Source organism: Chiroxiphia lanceolata, chromosome 2 (assembly GCF_009829145.1).
Source record: "Chiroxiphia lanceolata isolate bChiLan1 chromosome 2, bChiLan1.pri, whole genome shotgun sequence".
NCBI lineage: Eukaryota > Metazoa > Chordata > Aves > Passeriformes > Pipridae > Chiroxiphia > Chiroxiphia lanceolata.
In genome coordinates this window covers 35,447,708-35,465,445 of record NC_045638.1, presented here as the reverse complement: position 1 = coordinate 35,465,445, position 17,738 = coordinate 35,447,708, and the positions used below count along the sequence as shown (strand labels likewise).

At 41.8% G+C, this 17,738-nt stretch overlaps 1 protein-coding gene across 3 annotated transcripts; it reads right to left on the bottom strand.

Moving 5' to 3' along the window:
• Nucleotides 1-6,900: 6,900 nt before the first annotated feature.
• Nucleotides 6,901-14,913, bottom strand: AKAP17A (A-kinase anchoring protein 17A). Of its 3 annotated transcripts, none has more exons than XM_032680226.1 (6): nucleotides 14,849-14,913; nucleotides 14,385-14,520; nucleotides 13,302-14,044; nucleotides 11,133-11,281; nucleotides 10,275-10,515; nucleotides 6,901-8,788 (listed from the first exon to the last, which is right to left on the bottom strand). In XM_032680226.1, the coding sequence occupies exons 3-6, from the start codon at nucleotides 13,974-13,976 to the stop codon at nucleotides 7,892-7,894; spliced, it is 1,962 nt and encodes a 653-aa protein (XP_032536117.1). In that variant the 5' UTR covers nucleotides 13,977-14,044; nucleotides 14,385-14,520; nucleotides 14,849-14,913; the 3' UTR covers nucleotides 6,901-7,891. The 3 variants fall into 3 exon arrangements, with proteins under 3 accessions (XP_032536117.1, XP_032536118.1, XP_032536115.1); XM_032680227.1 differs by having other exon boundaries at nucleotides 14,445-14,520; nucleotides 14,849-14,908; XM_032680224.1 differs by lacking the exons at nucleotides 14,385-14,520; nucleotides 14,849-14,913 and having other exon boundaries at nucleotides 13,302-14,372.
• Nucleotides 14,914-17,738: the final 2,825 nt, after the last annotated feature.

Genomic DNA, 17,738 nt, shown 5'->3' with positions numbered 1-17,738 from the left:
TCTTTTAGCCAGTGGTGAAGTAGCAACTTACTTGAAGAGCTAGTTGTTAAACTTAGCCAAGAAGATGTCAGCCTTTTTCCCCTCTGTACACAAACTCAGAAACAGTACCTGTTCCTCCAGCTTTAACACCTCAGGGTCTCCTGTGTTACCAGAGTAGTAGCTTCAAACATACAAGAGTTACAGCAAACAACAATCTGTAGAAACATGTAGAGCTCCTCATCCTGGCCAACACAGCCTATAAATATAGGGCTATTTTCTTGCTATGCACCAGACTTCACTGTTCAGAACAGCTTAGACACTAATATTCTGTGTATTTTGTACTGTGGAGATCACAACACACCTCTCTGCCAGAGTGACTGTGAATCTGTGCAGCTTGCATTTAACAAGACACCAAAGGCTTCAAGAACACAGGTACATTCATAATGAACACTTTCCCCTGCTATCCCTACCTCAAGGAGAGCACATGAGCTCAGTTATTATTTAGGAACTTCCATCTGCATATGCAAAAAGCTAATCTGAAGAGTTCATTCACTTGGACAAATCTAGACCCTCTCTTGGTGAACATGCTACAGATTTTTTAGTGCCTCAGATTCATTCCAAAGACAGCTCTGCAGGAAAAGAAAGTTTAAAAATTTCTCATTAAGTCTCCACCTGCATGAGTAACCAAGTCAACTTATTTCCCTCAATAGCTTTCCCTCTCCTCCAATGAAAATAGAGAAATAAATAGTGTGATTATTCACACATCAGTAGCCAAAGATAAACATTGTTAGCGAAAAAGATTAGAAAGTTGTAGGAAAATAAAAAAAAATATTTCTCTGCTAAAGTCATATTCTGCCTGATACTGAGAAACAAAATGCAATGCTTGCAATTCCATGCAAACTGAGAAATTTCCCACTCCTGCGATCATAACAACTATTCAACCCCAGACTATCAACCATACTGGAAGCCAAACTTCCCCACACATTTCTCTTCTGTTGAGCTAAACAAAACAAGTCTAAGAAGAGCTAGATGCTTCTCACCAGCTTACAGATCACTTTCCTCAAATGACTCAGCCACAGAGGGTAATCACATATTTCAGTGACATTTAGTACAGTTGCGTTACAGATTCATAAGTACAAAAATGCTCAACCCTTGATTCTTGTAGTTTTGACTAAATAACAGACCATTATGTGCACTGTTGCAGACTAGCACACCTTAACTGGCCATAAACACGTTCACTTAAGGCAAAGTTATAGAGTACAAGGGTCTCCAGTAAAAAAATGACCACCCAATTAACTAAACTCACTTGAAGCTCTTTCTCAGTTATGACTAAGTCTGTCTGTTGAGAACACTAGTCATAATCATCTAATGGGATTACTACTGGTAGTGAGACGTAGGGGTGGAGGGTTGCAAATAACCCACACCAGACTGATGCAAAGCCACATGCAGTGTGTTCTGTTTCCAAGTAAATTATCAGTGAGGCTTAAATTTTAAGCTCCTTTTAAGCTACAAATGCATTCATGAAGATGGAATTGTAATGGCTTGCTTTCTCTGAAAACTCTGTGTGCAGGTTAAAACCGTTACTTCACCTCTACAGTTCTATTTTGGTGATACATTTTCCTTTGCCTAACTGACTCACTACAGACAAATGCTACACAAAAATAAAAAATCATATCATTTTGGCATAACATTTGAAAGTAAGAAATTATCTATGAAAAAAGGACAACTGTGCCTCACTATCATTATTAAGCTTCTAAGTATACCCAGTTTATAAGAGATGGCTTGGAAATACACTAAGATGATACAGTTTGTGGCCTTTTTTGAAACAATTCTAAAAAGCCAAGATGCTCAGTATCATACTTTTTATTTGAAATGCAAAGTCTCGTTTTAACAAAATGCTCATTTTCTTCTTTGCAACTTCTAATTCTTCTCACATGTTACAATAGATGTATTTTCCTAGTAACATAACTATCTCTTCTATCATTTTTTGACACCAACTAATTTAATTCTTCTCCTGTTTACATCACATATACTACTTGCAAATACTTGGAGTGGGCAGGAAATCCTGTATTTTAGATAATTTTTTAAGCAAACACTCTATTCAGTTTCACTTTCAGTAAAAACTCTGGCTGAGAATGTCTTTTAAAGTCCATCTTAAGCAATCCAGAGTTGTTCTTGGTTTAACTTGTGGCCTGCAAATAATCCCTCAATGAATAATTCAACCAAATAGTCATTGAGATCTCTGTCAGAGGAAGGTGGCAGTATAGAAGAGGCATAGACTCCCCGGGTATAACCAAGTTCACTAGCAAAAAATGGTAGATGCTTTAAAGAGAGAGAGAGATGCAAAAAGAAAACTAAGATGGATAGCAGCTAAGGTAGGCTGATTTCAGAAATTACTTGTGCTCTGTCAAGCATCACAAAGGAAAACTCTGGACAAGCGACTGCCTTGTACAGGCCATTTTAGAGGCTCAGCTTTCCTCGAGATGAGCCGAACACCTGCATGCTCATGGGAAATGGTGAATGAATTCCGTATTTTGCCTTGTTTGTGTGCGCAGCTTTTGCTTTACTTTAAACTATTTTTATCTCAACTCATGAGTTTTCTCACTTTTACCCTCCCAATTCTCTCCCCACACCACCAGGGGGGAATCAGTGAGCAGCCTGGAGCTGAGTTGCCAACTGAGGTTAAACCATGGCAGCAAGCCATGTGCAATTGCAGGGAAAATCTAGTCTGAAGGTGATTAATTCTTTTTCAGACACTTTGTTGGCAGTGTTTGGGAGTGACATATTACTTCATATTGTCCTACAAATAGTCCAATTTCATGGACAGCACCCCTGTACGTCCCATCCAGAGCAGGAAGAGCTCACTTTACAGGTGCCATAGTGCACATGCAGCCAGATTAGGTATCAATTAGAGAGCAATTCCAATCAGCCTTAGCCCTTCAAAAGTTTTATAACATATTACTATGCAAAGCATTAGCTTGAGCTAATCTGTGATTTTTTTTTTTTTTTTTTTTTTGTGAGGCAGCAGAGGTACTCAGGGGTGCAGAGGGAATCAGATCGAATTAATTTTCTGTGCCATCTAATGGTATTAAAGAAGAAAGGATGGTGGTGCGGTGTGTACCACTTCTAACAAGCCTCAAGAACCCCATATTAGATTAAGTAAAAAAAAAAAATTAAAAATGGAGGCACACTTCCTTTTAACAACAATACTTGTTCACATAGGAACATAGGTTACTCCATAGATCTCTTCTGTGCACCCAGTTCTGAAGAATCAACTGCAACTAAACTGCTGCTTTATAGAAACACTAGAGAGAACTCTACAAATTTATTGTGAAGCAGAAAAAAACACATTCTGCAAATAACATGTTCATGAGGTGGGGGAAGGGCCAGATCAACAGAATGCAACATAAGCTTAATGAAATAGGTGTTGCACCCAGAATAACCAAACCTCAAAGGCAGGATATCAGTTCAAAACACAGATATATATTTCATCTTTAGTATAATAAAGACAAATTTGCTTTGTATAGTAATACAAGACATGAGTGGTCAATTTTTCCCACCCATTTACAAAGTAAGGAATTTGCCAAACTACTAGGCTGAATTATTGTCTTATATAAAATCTAACAACATCTCTACCTCTGCTGTCAAATATGAGCAGCCACAATAGTCTGTTACATGATACCGTACATGTTCAAGAACTGCTCTAAAGCTGACACTAGTGTGATGACCAGGTGTTACAATCTGCTTGAATGTTGCAGAAAGAACTTCAAATTTGAATATTCCCTTTGAGTAAAATTAAAATTCACACAAGTTATCTGCTGATGCCGAAACTGATTTTATTGATTGTTAAGAGATGCAAAGAGAAAGAGGAAAAAATAAGAAAAGTTGGAAAATGCTAAGATTACTTCTAGAAACAAAGATACTGCCAAAACCACCTTTCCACTGAGCTGGCCTGTGGGCGGCCGGGGTAGAAGCTGTTTCTGCCTTTTTTTTTTCTCTGTCTCTGCTGCTTTTCGATGTTATCTCTTTACTGCAGGGGTGGGGGGCGTGGGGGGGTGGTGTCCTGACAGCTTTGGTTCTCTGGAATGCAGCCAGGATGAGTTGTTCCACCACTCAAGCCGAGAGCTGTGTCCCAGGCTGGCCGTGCAGGGGTCCCGGTTCAGCCGCACCTTTCAGCCCTCAGAAATCTGGTCAGGGTGGAGGGATAAGACATAACTCACGTATGTTGCACGGTGATTCTCAGTCCTCTCCAGGCCAGCAAGGTTCCAGTCTCTGGTGACAGGTGGGCAGTATGCAGTGGCAGAAGAAAGGTGAGGGGAGAGGTGGGGATAGATTCTCAGCCGCAGTAGCCAGTTCTCTCTCCCACGCCTCTATCCCCTGGTTTTCCCAAATTTTTCCTCTACTTTTATAGTGGTCAAAGGAGGTTGTATGTGATTTCTTGGCACGTAGCCCTATTCAGATGTTTGAAGAGATGTGATAACCATAAACAATAGCAGGATCTTTTGGCAGGAAAACTCCAGCAGGAAGCTCTGGTGAGAACTTCTGGCAGAAAGCTGACAGAGAATTTTTGGTAGGAAGTTTTGATAGGCAGAAACAATGGCAAAACATTATTTTTGGCATTTCTATGTTATCTGTCTGTTACACCAGGTAGCCCTGATCAATAATCAATTCTCATTAGTTTGTGTTTATAGCCTCGTGGCACTGAATCCTGCTCTCACAATTTTGGAAGCAACTGCAAAAATTCCCATTTTATCTGTCAGTTTTAAGGATGACGCTTCCACATAACTTATCAGATCTTTTTTATACGCATACCTAATTATGCCTACGTCCTTATTCTAGGTCACTGAATAGATTGCAAAGATAGAGCCAACTAGAAAAAGATTATGGATATGGTCACAGCTTTGGTAATCATTTGTTACTAATATCAATTACTTCCAGCAATTTGACTCGAATGTTATGAAAATTACTTTCCCAGAGCAGACAGTAAGCAGATGGAAAGCATCACAATAATCATACTAAAGGGCTTTGCCTTGCTCTTGTGGAGAAGCTCTAGCTTGAATAAGCTGCTTCCTGAGTCACCTAGCGCGGGCTGAGGCCAGGAGACAAAAAGAAAATTGCAGGCCAAAAGGCTTTTAAATACAGAGGCTCACTGGCCCTCACACAGATACAGGAGGAGACATTTTTCTTTAAGGACAAGAACAGGAATATGTGGTAACACTGTCCATAGCAGGAACTTAGATGTCTTACCCTTTTGAGACTCATGTTCTTCTTTGCTTCACAAGGCCTGGAGGAAAACCACTCCTGGTTGCCACTGCCAACAGCCACAGTGAGGCAACCATGTGCAAAAAGTGCACAAACCAGCTCCTGCACAGTACAGGGAGGCTCAGGAGCTTTGGCCCACAAACCTCTTACCCTCCAGCTCAGACCTTGCTCGAAGCAGTCTGTGATAAGCAGGGTTCTCCTCCTCAAACAGGAAGAGGTCACATGCTCCCTTGTATTGTTAGATGATTAATACACTCCAGAACCCTACACAACCTCCAGAGCAAGGGGGTTTCCCACTCCATCCTATTCTCCTGGCACCTCTGCAAGGACAAAAGGGATACATGGTGACAGATGTGAAATCTCTCCTGGTACTGAGTGCAACAAGAGAGGTGCATCCTCACAACTGAGAAAACTCTCCTCCTGTCTCCTCATGTGATTTAAGACTCAAGAAAGGAGGCAGAACACTGGAAGAAACCCTGGGAACTTCTTGGGACTCAGTATGTGGAATAGGGTTCAGGTCTCTTCCACAGCTGCCAAGGCTTTCCAGCAGGCATGAACATACTGCTGGAACATGAAGTTGCCCAATCCATGGCTTAATGGAATATACACCTTGTATTTATACTACAGCAGTCATGCTTACGGGGGAAATAAGTTAAGAGTTAAGAGTGAACCTAAGCCTTCCCCAGCAACAAAGCCTGATTTTAAAGTAAGCTTAAAGTTGACAGGTATGGCTGCCTGACACAGGGCAAGAAGCTGTGAACTATTTGAGTTCTTGGCTTTGCAATGGCATAGGAAGAGCTCCAGATTTTGAAAGCAGGACACAAAAGAAATGAAGTCAAATGCATGGGATAAACTTAACACTTTCAGAGGAATGACAAGTACTGAAGTCTTCCACCATCATCAAGGATTTGACTACCCTATACCCTTGGGGCTGCCATCCATTCAGTCAAGATCAACACTTATCAAGATCAACATATTCAGGCTTCAACTTTTCAAACAACAGTCTAATGGAGAAGTAACAAAGACTTACAGTTACAAGAAGAAACACCAACTAATTTTACCTCCTTTTACACAGGTCCTGAAAGTCAGTCAAGCAAATCCAAGCAATCAAGTAAGATTTATGCAATTAGCATCTAAACATGTTGTGACCCACCCCAGAATGGGGAAGGTAACCCACGTTCTTATTAATAAATCCCTTTGGGTGGATTAGAGTGAAACAACACCAAAAAAATTGGTGTTTGAAAACATACATATGTAGGGTTTATTTTAGAACAATTTTGTTTCAAAGGTAAACAGATATGTTGCCATTTTGGGTATTATCATCTATATCTGTCATGTATAGCAATACGGCAAAAAAATAACCTTTAGGCAAAATGCACAAGGGAGCTGCAGCACCAGTGTGCTCCTCTGACACTCAAGGAAACGGACACACTTCGATTTCATGCATCAGTGTGAGGAAAATGGCATCTGAAGGCTGTAGATATAGAGCACGTCCTGCTGAATTAACAGCTGACATAGCTGTAACATAACAGGGCCATGAAGAAGAGCAGCTGAACTTCATTATTCAAATGTGTTGAGTGATGTTTTCAACAAACAGGTTCTTCTTATGCAGCACTTTGCAGATTTTAATATACTGACATAGGAAAACAGCAACTTCAGTTCACTGGAAAGTTTTCTTTTTAATTTTACCATAAAAATGCAAAATAAACTCTTTCACTGTAATGTTATAGCTTTTAATATTCCTGAGCTGCATTTTAGAAGCAAAAGTATTCTTAAATGGATTTAACAAGAGACACTGCAGCCTTACTTTTAACACGACAAGTAAAAATAATTTAGCAAGAAGGCCCCTTTTTCAAGACAATGTATAGCTCTTTATATACCTGAAAAAATGCTTCAAGTAGCTCTATGCCACCTGAAGTAATTACAAAGCCAAATGTCAACAAAATATTGGAACAACTTTCAACAATTTTACCACTGCTTCTTACTTCCTACACCAGTGTGCCTCTCTTACATTGGAAGTATAATTATACAAAGGCATTACACGTCAGAATAGTTTGGGCCACAAAGCTTGGCATCATAAAGACATATGAAGGAATCATAGCAATTTAGAAGGTATCCTGCATATCTTTATAGTCAGTTTTAAGAAAAAATATGAAAGTCCTGCTATCCACCTCAATCAGTAAAAACTCTACTTTGTTAAACATGTTTTCATTGATTAAACCAGAAAACACTTCAAATCAAATCTGTATGTAATAGCTTGTCACCTCTGTAGTTCCTAAACTGGCAGCCATGTATTTTTCAAGCCAAATTAGGTGATACAGAGATAAAAACTTAACACACTAAAATTAAGCTTTAGAAAACTGAAAGTGAAGAAAATAGACTGGCTTTTAGCACAAGCACAGGTGGTTATACCTACATTGTGGTAGAAACATAGAAAGAGACAACAAAGGTCATAAAAATCAGGCATCTATGTTCTTGATTTCAGGGACTAGATGCAACCTAAGCATTGGTGAAACAAACGTGTTTTCTATAGCAGTCACACCGATGAGGTCTGGTTTACAACTTTCTGGCCCTTTTGTCCAATCACAGCCTTTCAAAGGAGTCAAGGCCTCCACTACCCACTCCAACTACTCCTTCGCTTGCTCCGTGATCACCTCCGGTGCCTTCGTCTCCTGCTCACACTTCTGCGACTACGACTTCTTTCCCTTCTGTCTCGTCTACGTTCCCTACTGCGAGTTCTCCTGTAGCGTGAACGCCTGGGGCTCACACTTCTCCGACGAGGACTACGGCTTCGTCGAGGGCTGTAACTTCTGCTAGAGCGCCTATAATACCTCCTTTCTTTCCTGCGTTTCTCATCCCGGTAACTCACATCTCTTCTGTGTCTGCTGCTCCCTCGTTTACCCTTACTGTCATCACTATTTATGCTACTACATGAACGGCTCTTTCTTCTCCTTGGCTCTGTGCTACGTTTGTCCTGCTCACAGTGCGAGCCCTTCCTGTGTGTATTCTGGTCACAGCTAGAGAGGCTCTTCTGGTCCTGGTTATTGGTGGGAACACATGACAGTATCCCTGAACCTCTTTTCTCAGAACACCTCTCAGAGTTTGCAGTATGAAGATTCTGACCTTCTTTGATGGGAACTTTGTTATGAATGTTGCCATTTAAGTACTTGCACTGAGTGTTTACACTTTCAGGGGATGCTACTTCTATTTGAGAGCCGGAAGCCAGTTTGCCAGTAACGGCCTGTCCTGAGGTAGAAGTGATGCAGCTGGATGACACAGTGTGTGAAACACCACTAGGGTTTTTCAGTATGTCAGAATGAGATGCTTCAGGTTCTTCTTTGTTTTGATTAACTGCATCCATTTTCTTGCTCAGAAGATTATTCAGTAGTTTCTCCCTCAGTTCCTTTTCTTTCCTCTGTAACCCCAGTGCTCTCTCTTTTTCCTCTTCCACACGTTTAAGCTCAGCCTCCTGGAGCCTCCGTCTCTCCTCTAGCTGCTGAAGACAAATCTTTTCTTCATTCTGTTCTTGCTCCAAAAGCTTTACTGTCTAAAACAGTCAAAAGGAAGATAAGAATAAACAAAAAAACATTTATATACCTGCTCGTGCTTCCAAGTTGTACCATAACAGAAAAGCAGCAATATGGCAAGAAAATAAAATCTAACAAACAGAACTTAGCCATCCCAAAATAAAATGGGGTTTCCTTAAGGGAAAAAAACCTCAAACCAATCAACCAACAAAACCCACTAACACACAACTTTTTAAGGTGAAACATTATTGGTTCACGATTCTTGAGTGTTAATTGCTCCTAGCTGTTTCACACAGCAAAACCAAAGCTTGGTCTGTATGCCTCCTTAATATAACAACAGTAACAAGAGCTAGAACAATGTGAAATCTGCAATATTGAAATACATTTATCAGGGCCAACACTTGAAGGTTTCAGCCAAATTTAAAAATAAAAAATAATCAGTCAAATATAAAATATTTTAAATTTCACTGAAAAGACTTTCTCTTAGATGATTGCAATCTGCAGTTTGTAGATGACTTTACAATGAATTCATAAAAACCAGCAGAAATATTACGTATTTATGTATATAAAACAGACAAATATTACATAGAAACTGATTCCCATTTTGTCAACCACTTTAGAAACTGATGATACTGAAAAAGACAGTTTAAATATTTTTTTATACTGACCCAGCCAAACAGCTTAGTGTAGACCTTAGAATTCCCCAAGTGACAGAAACACACTCCCTGTTTCATCAGGCAACCTTTCTATTCTGCAGCTACAAAGTTTAAAAGCCTGCCAAAAGCATTTCTCCCTTCTACTATACAACTGGTCTGTACATAGCACTGTATGAATTCAAAAACACTCCTGAGGCACACTGGCATGAAGGAAAAAAAAACATGCTTTGCCACACAGCTTTCATTTCTGCAGAAAATACTTAGCATACATTACACCCTGACATGACTTTATCCAAGTCTTAAGCTTCAATGTTTCAGTGAAAAAATAACAACACTGTTAGAGACAGGACCTAACATTTAAATCCTTTGCTGACAGTTCTTTTTCTACAGAAAAATAATTCTGTACATTTTCAAATATCAACTAATGAAAGTTTATTCTTTGAAATTGCAAAGAAGAGTTAACAGAATTGCTGAAAGCCAGATGGGTAACAGCATCAAAACTGGAACTAAAAAAAAAGGAGTTTTGCATCTTATCTTCCACCTTTAGTTCACTTTATCAAGCTCACACATTCTTTTACTGGACTTAAGGGCAAGCCTGCCAACTACTTTTCAGGTAAAAAATGTTATTAAGAACTACAGTTTCAAGTTCACTATTCCATTTACCTATACGTGCATAATTTGCCAAGGGAGAAATACTGTTTCACTGTGCTTTTCTGATTTTTTGTGTAAGGAATAGCATCCAGAGAGGTAGTAAACCTATTGTTTAATGAACAATCCTCCCCACCCCTCTCAAGTCAGGCTTTGTTCTGCTGCTTTCTTCATTAGCTTCTGAAATAAATATTGAAGTTACCTTTACTCTGCTTAGCAGTTCTGCAATTAATCTAATGGACTGCAGATTTCTCTGAGCTAGCAGGAGCTTCCTTTCTTCTAGCTTTATCTTCTCTTGCAGTTTTTTCTGTTCTTCAGCTTGAAGCTTTTCAAGCTGCTTTTTGTTTCGTCGAACTTCACGATCTTTCTGTTTCTGTTCTCTCTTGCGCAACTTCTCTTCTCTTTTTCTCTCTCTCTCATACTCTTCAAGCTCTCTCTGCTTCCTAAAAAGAGATGAATATTTTTACCTTATCTAGGCCAGTTACAATTTTAGACTGCTATGTAAAAATACCTTTTATACTTTAAGTAAATTTCTTTTTAAGTAACTCTTATTGATTACTGAAAAACAAAAGTAGAAAACTGAACATTTTAACCATTATTTGCAAGAGCAAGCAGTCATCAGCCTGCCATTTTTTATAAACAAAGACAAAATATGGCTGCAAACCTATCTGACCAGAGACAACAACCATGCATCAGGCAACCAGGCAGAGAATTATCATCGTGAGAAGTAAAATACCAAGCCAAGTAATGTGTGCAGGGGTGGTGGTTTTTATTGCAGTCATTAGGACAAAATGGTAGCTTATGCTAAAGGCCAAGGGTTTCTGAGATCGGGTGTCTAACAGTACAATTTTTGGGAAATTGAGTATTTTGCAGGTTTAGAGTTTTGAAATGAACATAAGTTATAACCAAAATAACCCCATTCAGAGTTAAGTGTTTCACTTTAGCTACAGGAAACTTGTGTTTAGTTATTTTCTATCTTTTGACGCTGATATGAAGGAGCAACAATAGTTTTGATATGCCTGATAGTTAAAAATATAACTAAGCAAGAAGCAATAAATACCTTTCTTCCTCTTTTTGTTTTTCCTCAGCTTCTTTCTCTTTACGCTTTTGTTCTTCCCTCTGCTTTTCAAGCTCTTGAAGCTTTTGCCTTTCAAGCTGACGTTTCTTAATTGATGCATCACTGAGGTGTTTTGTTGAGTCAAAAGAAACCTTTACAGGATACAATTGAAAACAAAGAGACAGAATTAAAAATCCCTGACAACCTACCAATTTTAACCTAGACCTCAGTGTAAGTACAATCAGCAATACAAAACCTTTTTTAAAAGAAAGAGAACTTCTCTGTGTACCCAGAGCAAACACCAGCTACTGTAACCAGGTAACTGGGTATTCAATGACTGTGCACTAGCAAGATCAGATACCAATTTACACTTCTGTGTCCCACAAGGAACATAAACCCCAGTTGTGGCTTAGGCTGTGGCTGCCCACTGTTTTCAACATGTCAGAACAAGCACATACAGAACTCTTAATATATGCACGCTGTTAGGGACTGTACAGCATTAGGTAGAAATTGGTCTAAACAGGTCCATTTCTGTTTAAAACTGATTCTTAAATTTAACAAATGAAATAGTTCTACAACATTGAGCACCTGGTTTAAGCAAGTGCCTTCCCACCAGTTTTAACACCAAGATTGTCAAACTGAGGTACACCGGACTGAGGATCCCAAGTTATGGGAACAGAACAGAAAAGGAAGATACGCACATCTGATCAATGAGACCTCAAAAACACTAAACTTCTAGGACACATCAACACACCTTGGCCATGTCCAGCTGCACGTTGGAACAGGACACCAGAAGACATCACAGCCCTGGTGTCCTTATCTCTCATTCTATGTGGAGCCAGGTGTCTCTAAAACATCCCCCCAGACCCATGGTCACGAACCATGGGGAAGAGAACAAGGGGCACACGCTCTGCAGTTTAATTTATCCAGGCTCTACGTAAAATGATGTTTCACTAACAGGCTGAAAGGACAGATAGGTACAAACACACAAGGTGCTGTGACCTTGTATGACAGATATCTGCCCTGACAGGGCAGCTGCCAGGAAGACATGCTTCCTCTTGCACGGCCAAACTAAATTTGGGAACCCTGATCCTCTGCGTGCAAGTGACAGTTTGAATTTCACTGGGCCAAGCCACAGTTTTTATGCTGCAACTGACAAGCTTTGATAACAAGATAAAAAAATTACAGCATTTTACTTACACTGACTAAACTTGCATAAATATTTGCATGTTCCCACATTACACACAAGAATACTCTAGTTTTTTTCCTGAAATGCAGTTTCTGGTTTGATGAATGATTATTGGGCATACTGAAACATATTGGCAAACACTCAGCCAACATGTAAATGCTCAAACCACCTCCAGAGTAAGTTTTCTTGAGGCCAAGCTTTCACAGATACTACATCTGAACTGACTGTCTTGATCTCTCCTATCATAGCTGTAATTTCTAAGACAAATAGGTTACAGAAAAATAGTACTGGAAAACACAGTACACAAATACAATAAATTAAGCCTAGTGCATTCACAGGAAACTGTGCTAGAGATCACCACTCCCATTTAAATTTTTGGGGGGCCCTTCTGTATGTGAGGTACACTAATGATTAACTGTGCATTCCCCAGGCCATACAAGCCATTAAACTTCACAGTTCTGACACTTGTCTGGTAGAGCTCATTGTCAATACAGGGACCAAACACAGAGGCTATGAAATTTCCACCCCTCTCCAAATTCCAATTTGTAGTGAACACAAGAAAGAACAATGCACTTTAAAGTCAACCTTTTGGTGAAATCTGTCTGAACTTGTTCAGAATTAGAATTCTAAGTGAAATCAGAAAATTTATAAACACATGTTATTTTCTAAAACTATTTAGAAAGTGATGTTTGAAAACTTGATCCTTCCATCAGCAGTTCTCATTTCTGGAACTGTCTTGTAAGGGAAAAGCAAAACTCCTCTCACTTTGCTCACACAGTCTAACAACACATTTTTCTGCCAACATTTTCTATTTAAAATTGTATTAGGGCTGTTCCATGAAGCTACACGAGTGCTGTCAATGTCACCTGTTGTCATCACTACAGTACACAGAGGTAGGTTTCAAGCACTATGGAAATAACATTTATTTGTATTTGGTCTTTCATATGGGTTCCCATAAAAAAAAAAAGCTTGCAGTCTCTCACCTTGATATTGCAAGCCACTGCTTTGCCATCATCACCTTTGTACATGAGCTTCATCCCTCGCAGAGCGTTCATGGCCTCGACGAAACCCGCGTACTCCCGGTACTGCACATAAGCTTCGAAATTTAAATGGCCTCCAAAACTGAAAGTGTGGAAATTTCTGCCAGTCATTTCTTCTCTGTAAGGGTCCAGCATAGGTATGTCCACATTACGGATTTCTCCAAATTTCTGGAAAACTTTTATCAGGACTTCTTCGCTTGGCTTTTCCGAGCCCGTCTCCTTTGCTGCAAACCACTTGCAAGGTAAGCCCTCCAAGTGAATGGTGTCCGGCCTTTCCCCCGGCAAAGTTTCGTTCATGTCCTTTGCATCACGGAAAAATGAGTCCCAGTCATGTCTGGTAGGAAAGTCAATCTTATACTCTGCAGCACGCACTTTCAAAATGTCAGAGAAGCCACTCAGCTTTATTGTTTTGCCATCAAGGCATGCCAGGAAAGATTTAACCAAACTTTTGTTCTCAACCTCTCCTTCAAACCGAATGAAATCCATTGTGCTTTTAGAAATCCGCAGAGTGGAAAACTGGTGAGTTTGCACCATCCCCTTCAATCTTTCCATCACTTCCCAGTTCGAAATGGATTTTCCCGGTTGCTTCAGCTGAGGAAGGGCCACACTGATGGTCATTTTTGTAATGGGCTTAAGGTATAACCCACAGGGAGCACAGAGCTCTACAGCTTCTGATGTATCATGAACTATTGTTGCAGCAGCCATAACAAAGAAAAAGCATAGGATAAAAAAATAAAAGATGCAAGTTTAAGTTGCAGGCCAACAGTAGTCACATAAAATAGCCCTTATCCATAAATAATTTAATTCTTTGGCGATTTAACCATTCCCAAGTTAAAACGATGTCTCTTAATACAGGAGTGAACTAGATAACTAAAACCGAGTAGTACAAACATCTTAAATTACTTTATAACCGCTAGAGCCTATAAGTAATTAAACCTCTGTAAGGCCTCAGAATAGAAAGTAAGAAGCTGATGACAATCTTAGGAATACATGAGGTTGGTATGTGATGGCTCAGAAAGCAGCTACCCTTTCTCAGGAGGGAGGGAAGGGACTGGCGGCGCGATGTCACACCGCTCCCAAGTCTACTTAACAACCAGTGAACCCCAGCAGGCTGGCGCCGAGGCAGATCTCACGTTCTCCGGAAGGAAGATCTGGAAAGTGTCTGCAACGAGAGAAAAGCGTTCTTTTGATTTAAGAGCCCGAAGCCGCACCGCCCCGTCCCTGCTGGCAGCGCCGAGCGGCCCCCGCAGGACAGGGCGGGGGAGCGCCGCGAGTCCCTCCGCAGGCAGTGGCCACCCCCGGCCGCATGGCCCGCCGGCACCTGCCCCGGAGCGGCTCCGCGGGAAGACCGCCCGCCGGTCCCAGGGTCACCTGCACGCCCCGCCGCCTCCTCCTCGGCGCGCTCCCTGGCAGTGGAGCCCAGCTCCGCCTCCCTCTCTCCGTCCCTCCGTCCGCGTCCCGCTCCCAGACAGTACCCCCTCCCGCCTCACCCACAGCCGCCGGGACGCGTCACGCCGCGCGCGCCGCCGGGATCGACATCGCTTCCGCTTCCGCCTCCTCGCGACACGGTGCCGCAGCAGCCGGGAGGGGCGGGGGGGGCCGCGCTCTATGGTAGCGCCTCGCCAAGGCGGGAGGCGCCGCCTGGCGGCGGGGCGGGAGAGCAGCGGGTCACAGAGGAAGTGTTTCCGCCCTTTTGTGGGTGGAAGCCGGGCCCGCGTTTGGTGCTGTGCCACAGGGACACACAGTGCACAGCGTGGTTAGCGGGCACGCACCCAGCGTGTGTGGGCAGCTGTGTTTCCTAGTACGGCAGTTTCCCCTTTTCACAGAGTCACAGGTTGGAATTAGGTCGGAAACCACTGAGTCCAGCCCATGACCGAACACCACCATGTCAACTAGACCATGGCACTAGTGCCACGTCCAGTCTTTCCTTAAACAGTTCTAACGATGGTGACTTTCTGGACAGTCCATTCCCATATCTAATTGCTGGTTTTGTGAAGAAATTCTTCCTAATGTCCGGCCTAAACCTGCCTTGGCACAGCTTGCAAATATGTCCTCTTGTCCTGGTTGCTTGGGGGAAGAGACCAACCCCCACCTTGCTACAACCTCCTTTCAGGTGGTTGTAGTGAGTGATGAGGTCTCCCCTGAGCCTCCTCCTCTCCAAGCTAAGCAGCCTCTTAGCTGCACTCCACAGGACATGCTTTCCCTCTGTCAGCCGGGGACACCAAGGGCACAGCCACCCTGCCCAAGGCCACCCCGTCTTGGAAGGCAGAGCAGGGGTGACTGGGGTCACTGGCGACTGAGGGAGATGGGCTCTGCCTTGCTGCTTACCACATCTTTCCAATACTTTTGCTGTGTTTGAAAACAAACCCAGACTCTGCATTTGTGAAAGAAAAACAAAAATCGACAAATACATAATGTAGTTCAATAGCAGGAGTGACTAGTGCTGTTTGAGGTACTGTCAGATATCCAAGATATCCGTACAAGGGTCGGGGAAATATGCCATGTGACCAATAAGATTTGACTATTCTGTCAGATGAAAGTTGTGCTGGATAACATGCAGCATCCCCAGTGGCAGGGAGCATGTGAGTTAGACAACTGAATTGAGCCTCCTAGATCATCTTAGGGGCATGGGGTCTGGGTCCTACTGGGCTTTCAGCTGCCACATTAGGAGGGTGTGAGTCTTCTCAAATCCTGGGTTGAACCTACTGCTGCACCTCAGCTACCATCTCCAATTCCCTAAAGCATGTCCTTAGACTCCAACAGCAGCTGAATCCTGGTTACACCTTGGCAGCAAACTTGAGACTTCTGCACAACCACTTGTTTGGCATCAAAGATTACCTTTTTTTCTACAGATTTGACACAGAGTTAGGGTCTGAAAAGGAGTTTCTATGAGAATAGCAAAGCAATATTTTGATCCTCAAGTCCAGTTCTTAAATGATCTTATACTATTTTGCAGTTAACTCATTGGACCTTGTCACTGCAGCTTTATCATCATCAGATTCCTCATACTTGGGCTTACAGCAAGTGAAAGATGCAGAAGTTGCCACATACGTACTGGTTTCATTACCTGAAGATATGTGTGCCCATGTTCTCAGAGAACCCAAGTTTCAACACTGTGGCTGTAGTTGCATGCCCCCACCTACTTCTTTCAGTTTCCTGCTGCTTATCCCTGCCCCTTGAGCTGTTCCTACTACTGCTGTCAGGTTCGTAGCCTCATCCAGTGGTTCAACCACTACAGCACCTTCCTGCCCCTGCTCCAGCATTTTAAAACAGGCACCAGGCTCCACCTGGGATAAACTCCCACCCCTTGAGAAACTGTGAGGGCAGTAACCTTCAGCAGCAGACTGGGTGGAAATAATGACTTTAAAGAGTCATTGACCTCAGTGCAGGAGGTCACCATCAATCCAGCAGCTGCAGTGAGACCACAGCCGTTGCACAGAAGTGCTATTTCACGTCACAGATGCTGGTAATTGCTGGTCCTACTCTGTCTCTTTTATGGTTAAGTAGTAGTATAAACACAGAATCAGGAACTACAGCTACCACACAACTGTTAGAAACAGCGTGTGGTTTATGGTCTGAGAGCCCCTGCGTAGTATGTCGCCTTCTGCTACAAACTTCCACTTGGGAGCTCACAAAGCTGACCTGAGTAGGTTCTGGAGAGTTTTAGTAGCAGCACAGCGAGACGCTGCATATGGCAACAATTTTGAATCCTGTGCGTGATAGCCCTACCCTCTGAGACTCTGCCAGAAATCAATATTCTGTATTTTAAACTCAAAGACTAGGACAATGCTCTGAAAAGTTACAGGATACCAGAATTGCGGTTACCTGTGACATGACATCAGCCACAACCTTGAGAGCTATCATAGACTATTTTTTCCAATGTGCTGGAAAGAACTGCTACAAGCATTACATTTAATAATACTGTAAGATAAGAAGAAGCAGTGATAATGTACATAACTTTTAAAAGATGTAGTCAAGCATCAATACTGCAGTGCAGCAAGTGTAAACAGTGTATCTGCTGAAATGCAGTCTTTTGCCTTCGGCAGATGTGTTATTTTTTCACTGTAGTGAGATACCTAAATAAGTAAATGAAATGTGTCCCTTTGGCTTTCAGAGTCTGAGGTCAACATCAGTAAAAAAAGGATATCACACCTACAGGGAAGAAGGATGAACTAGCAAAGTAAACATCAGCATCCAAGTGCAACTGTGTATGTAAATCTGTTTTTTTACTGTAAGACATTGACTCTCCCCAACTCTGTCAAATACATTGTACTAATGACCTAAAAAACCTTCTAGTATGTCTAAAAGCTTGTGCCTTTTTTCTGACTTCAAACAGATAGTCTTGTAGAAGATCTCACTTCTACCTATAAACTTTCTCAT

Coding starts and splice junctions, on each gene's coding strand:
- AKAP17A (XM_032680224.1), bottom strand. CDS start 14,063: ATGGCTGCTGCAACAATAGTTCATGATACATCAGAAGCTGTAGAGCTC. Junction 11,282..13,301: donor CAGTGGCTTGCAATATCAAG/GTGAGAGACTGC, acceptor TATCCTGTAAAG/GTTTCTTTTGACTCAACAAA. Junction 10,516..11,132: donor AAACAAAAAGAGGAAGAAAG/GTATTTATTGCT, acceptor ATCTCTTTTTAG/GAAGCAGAGAGAGCTTGAAG.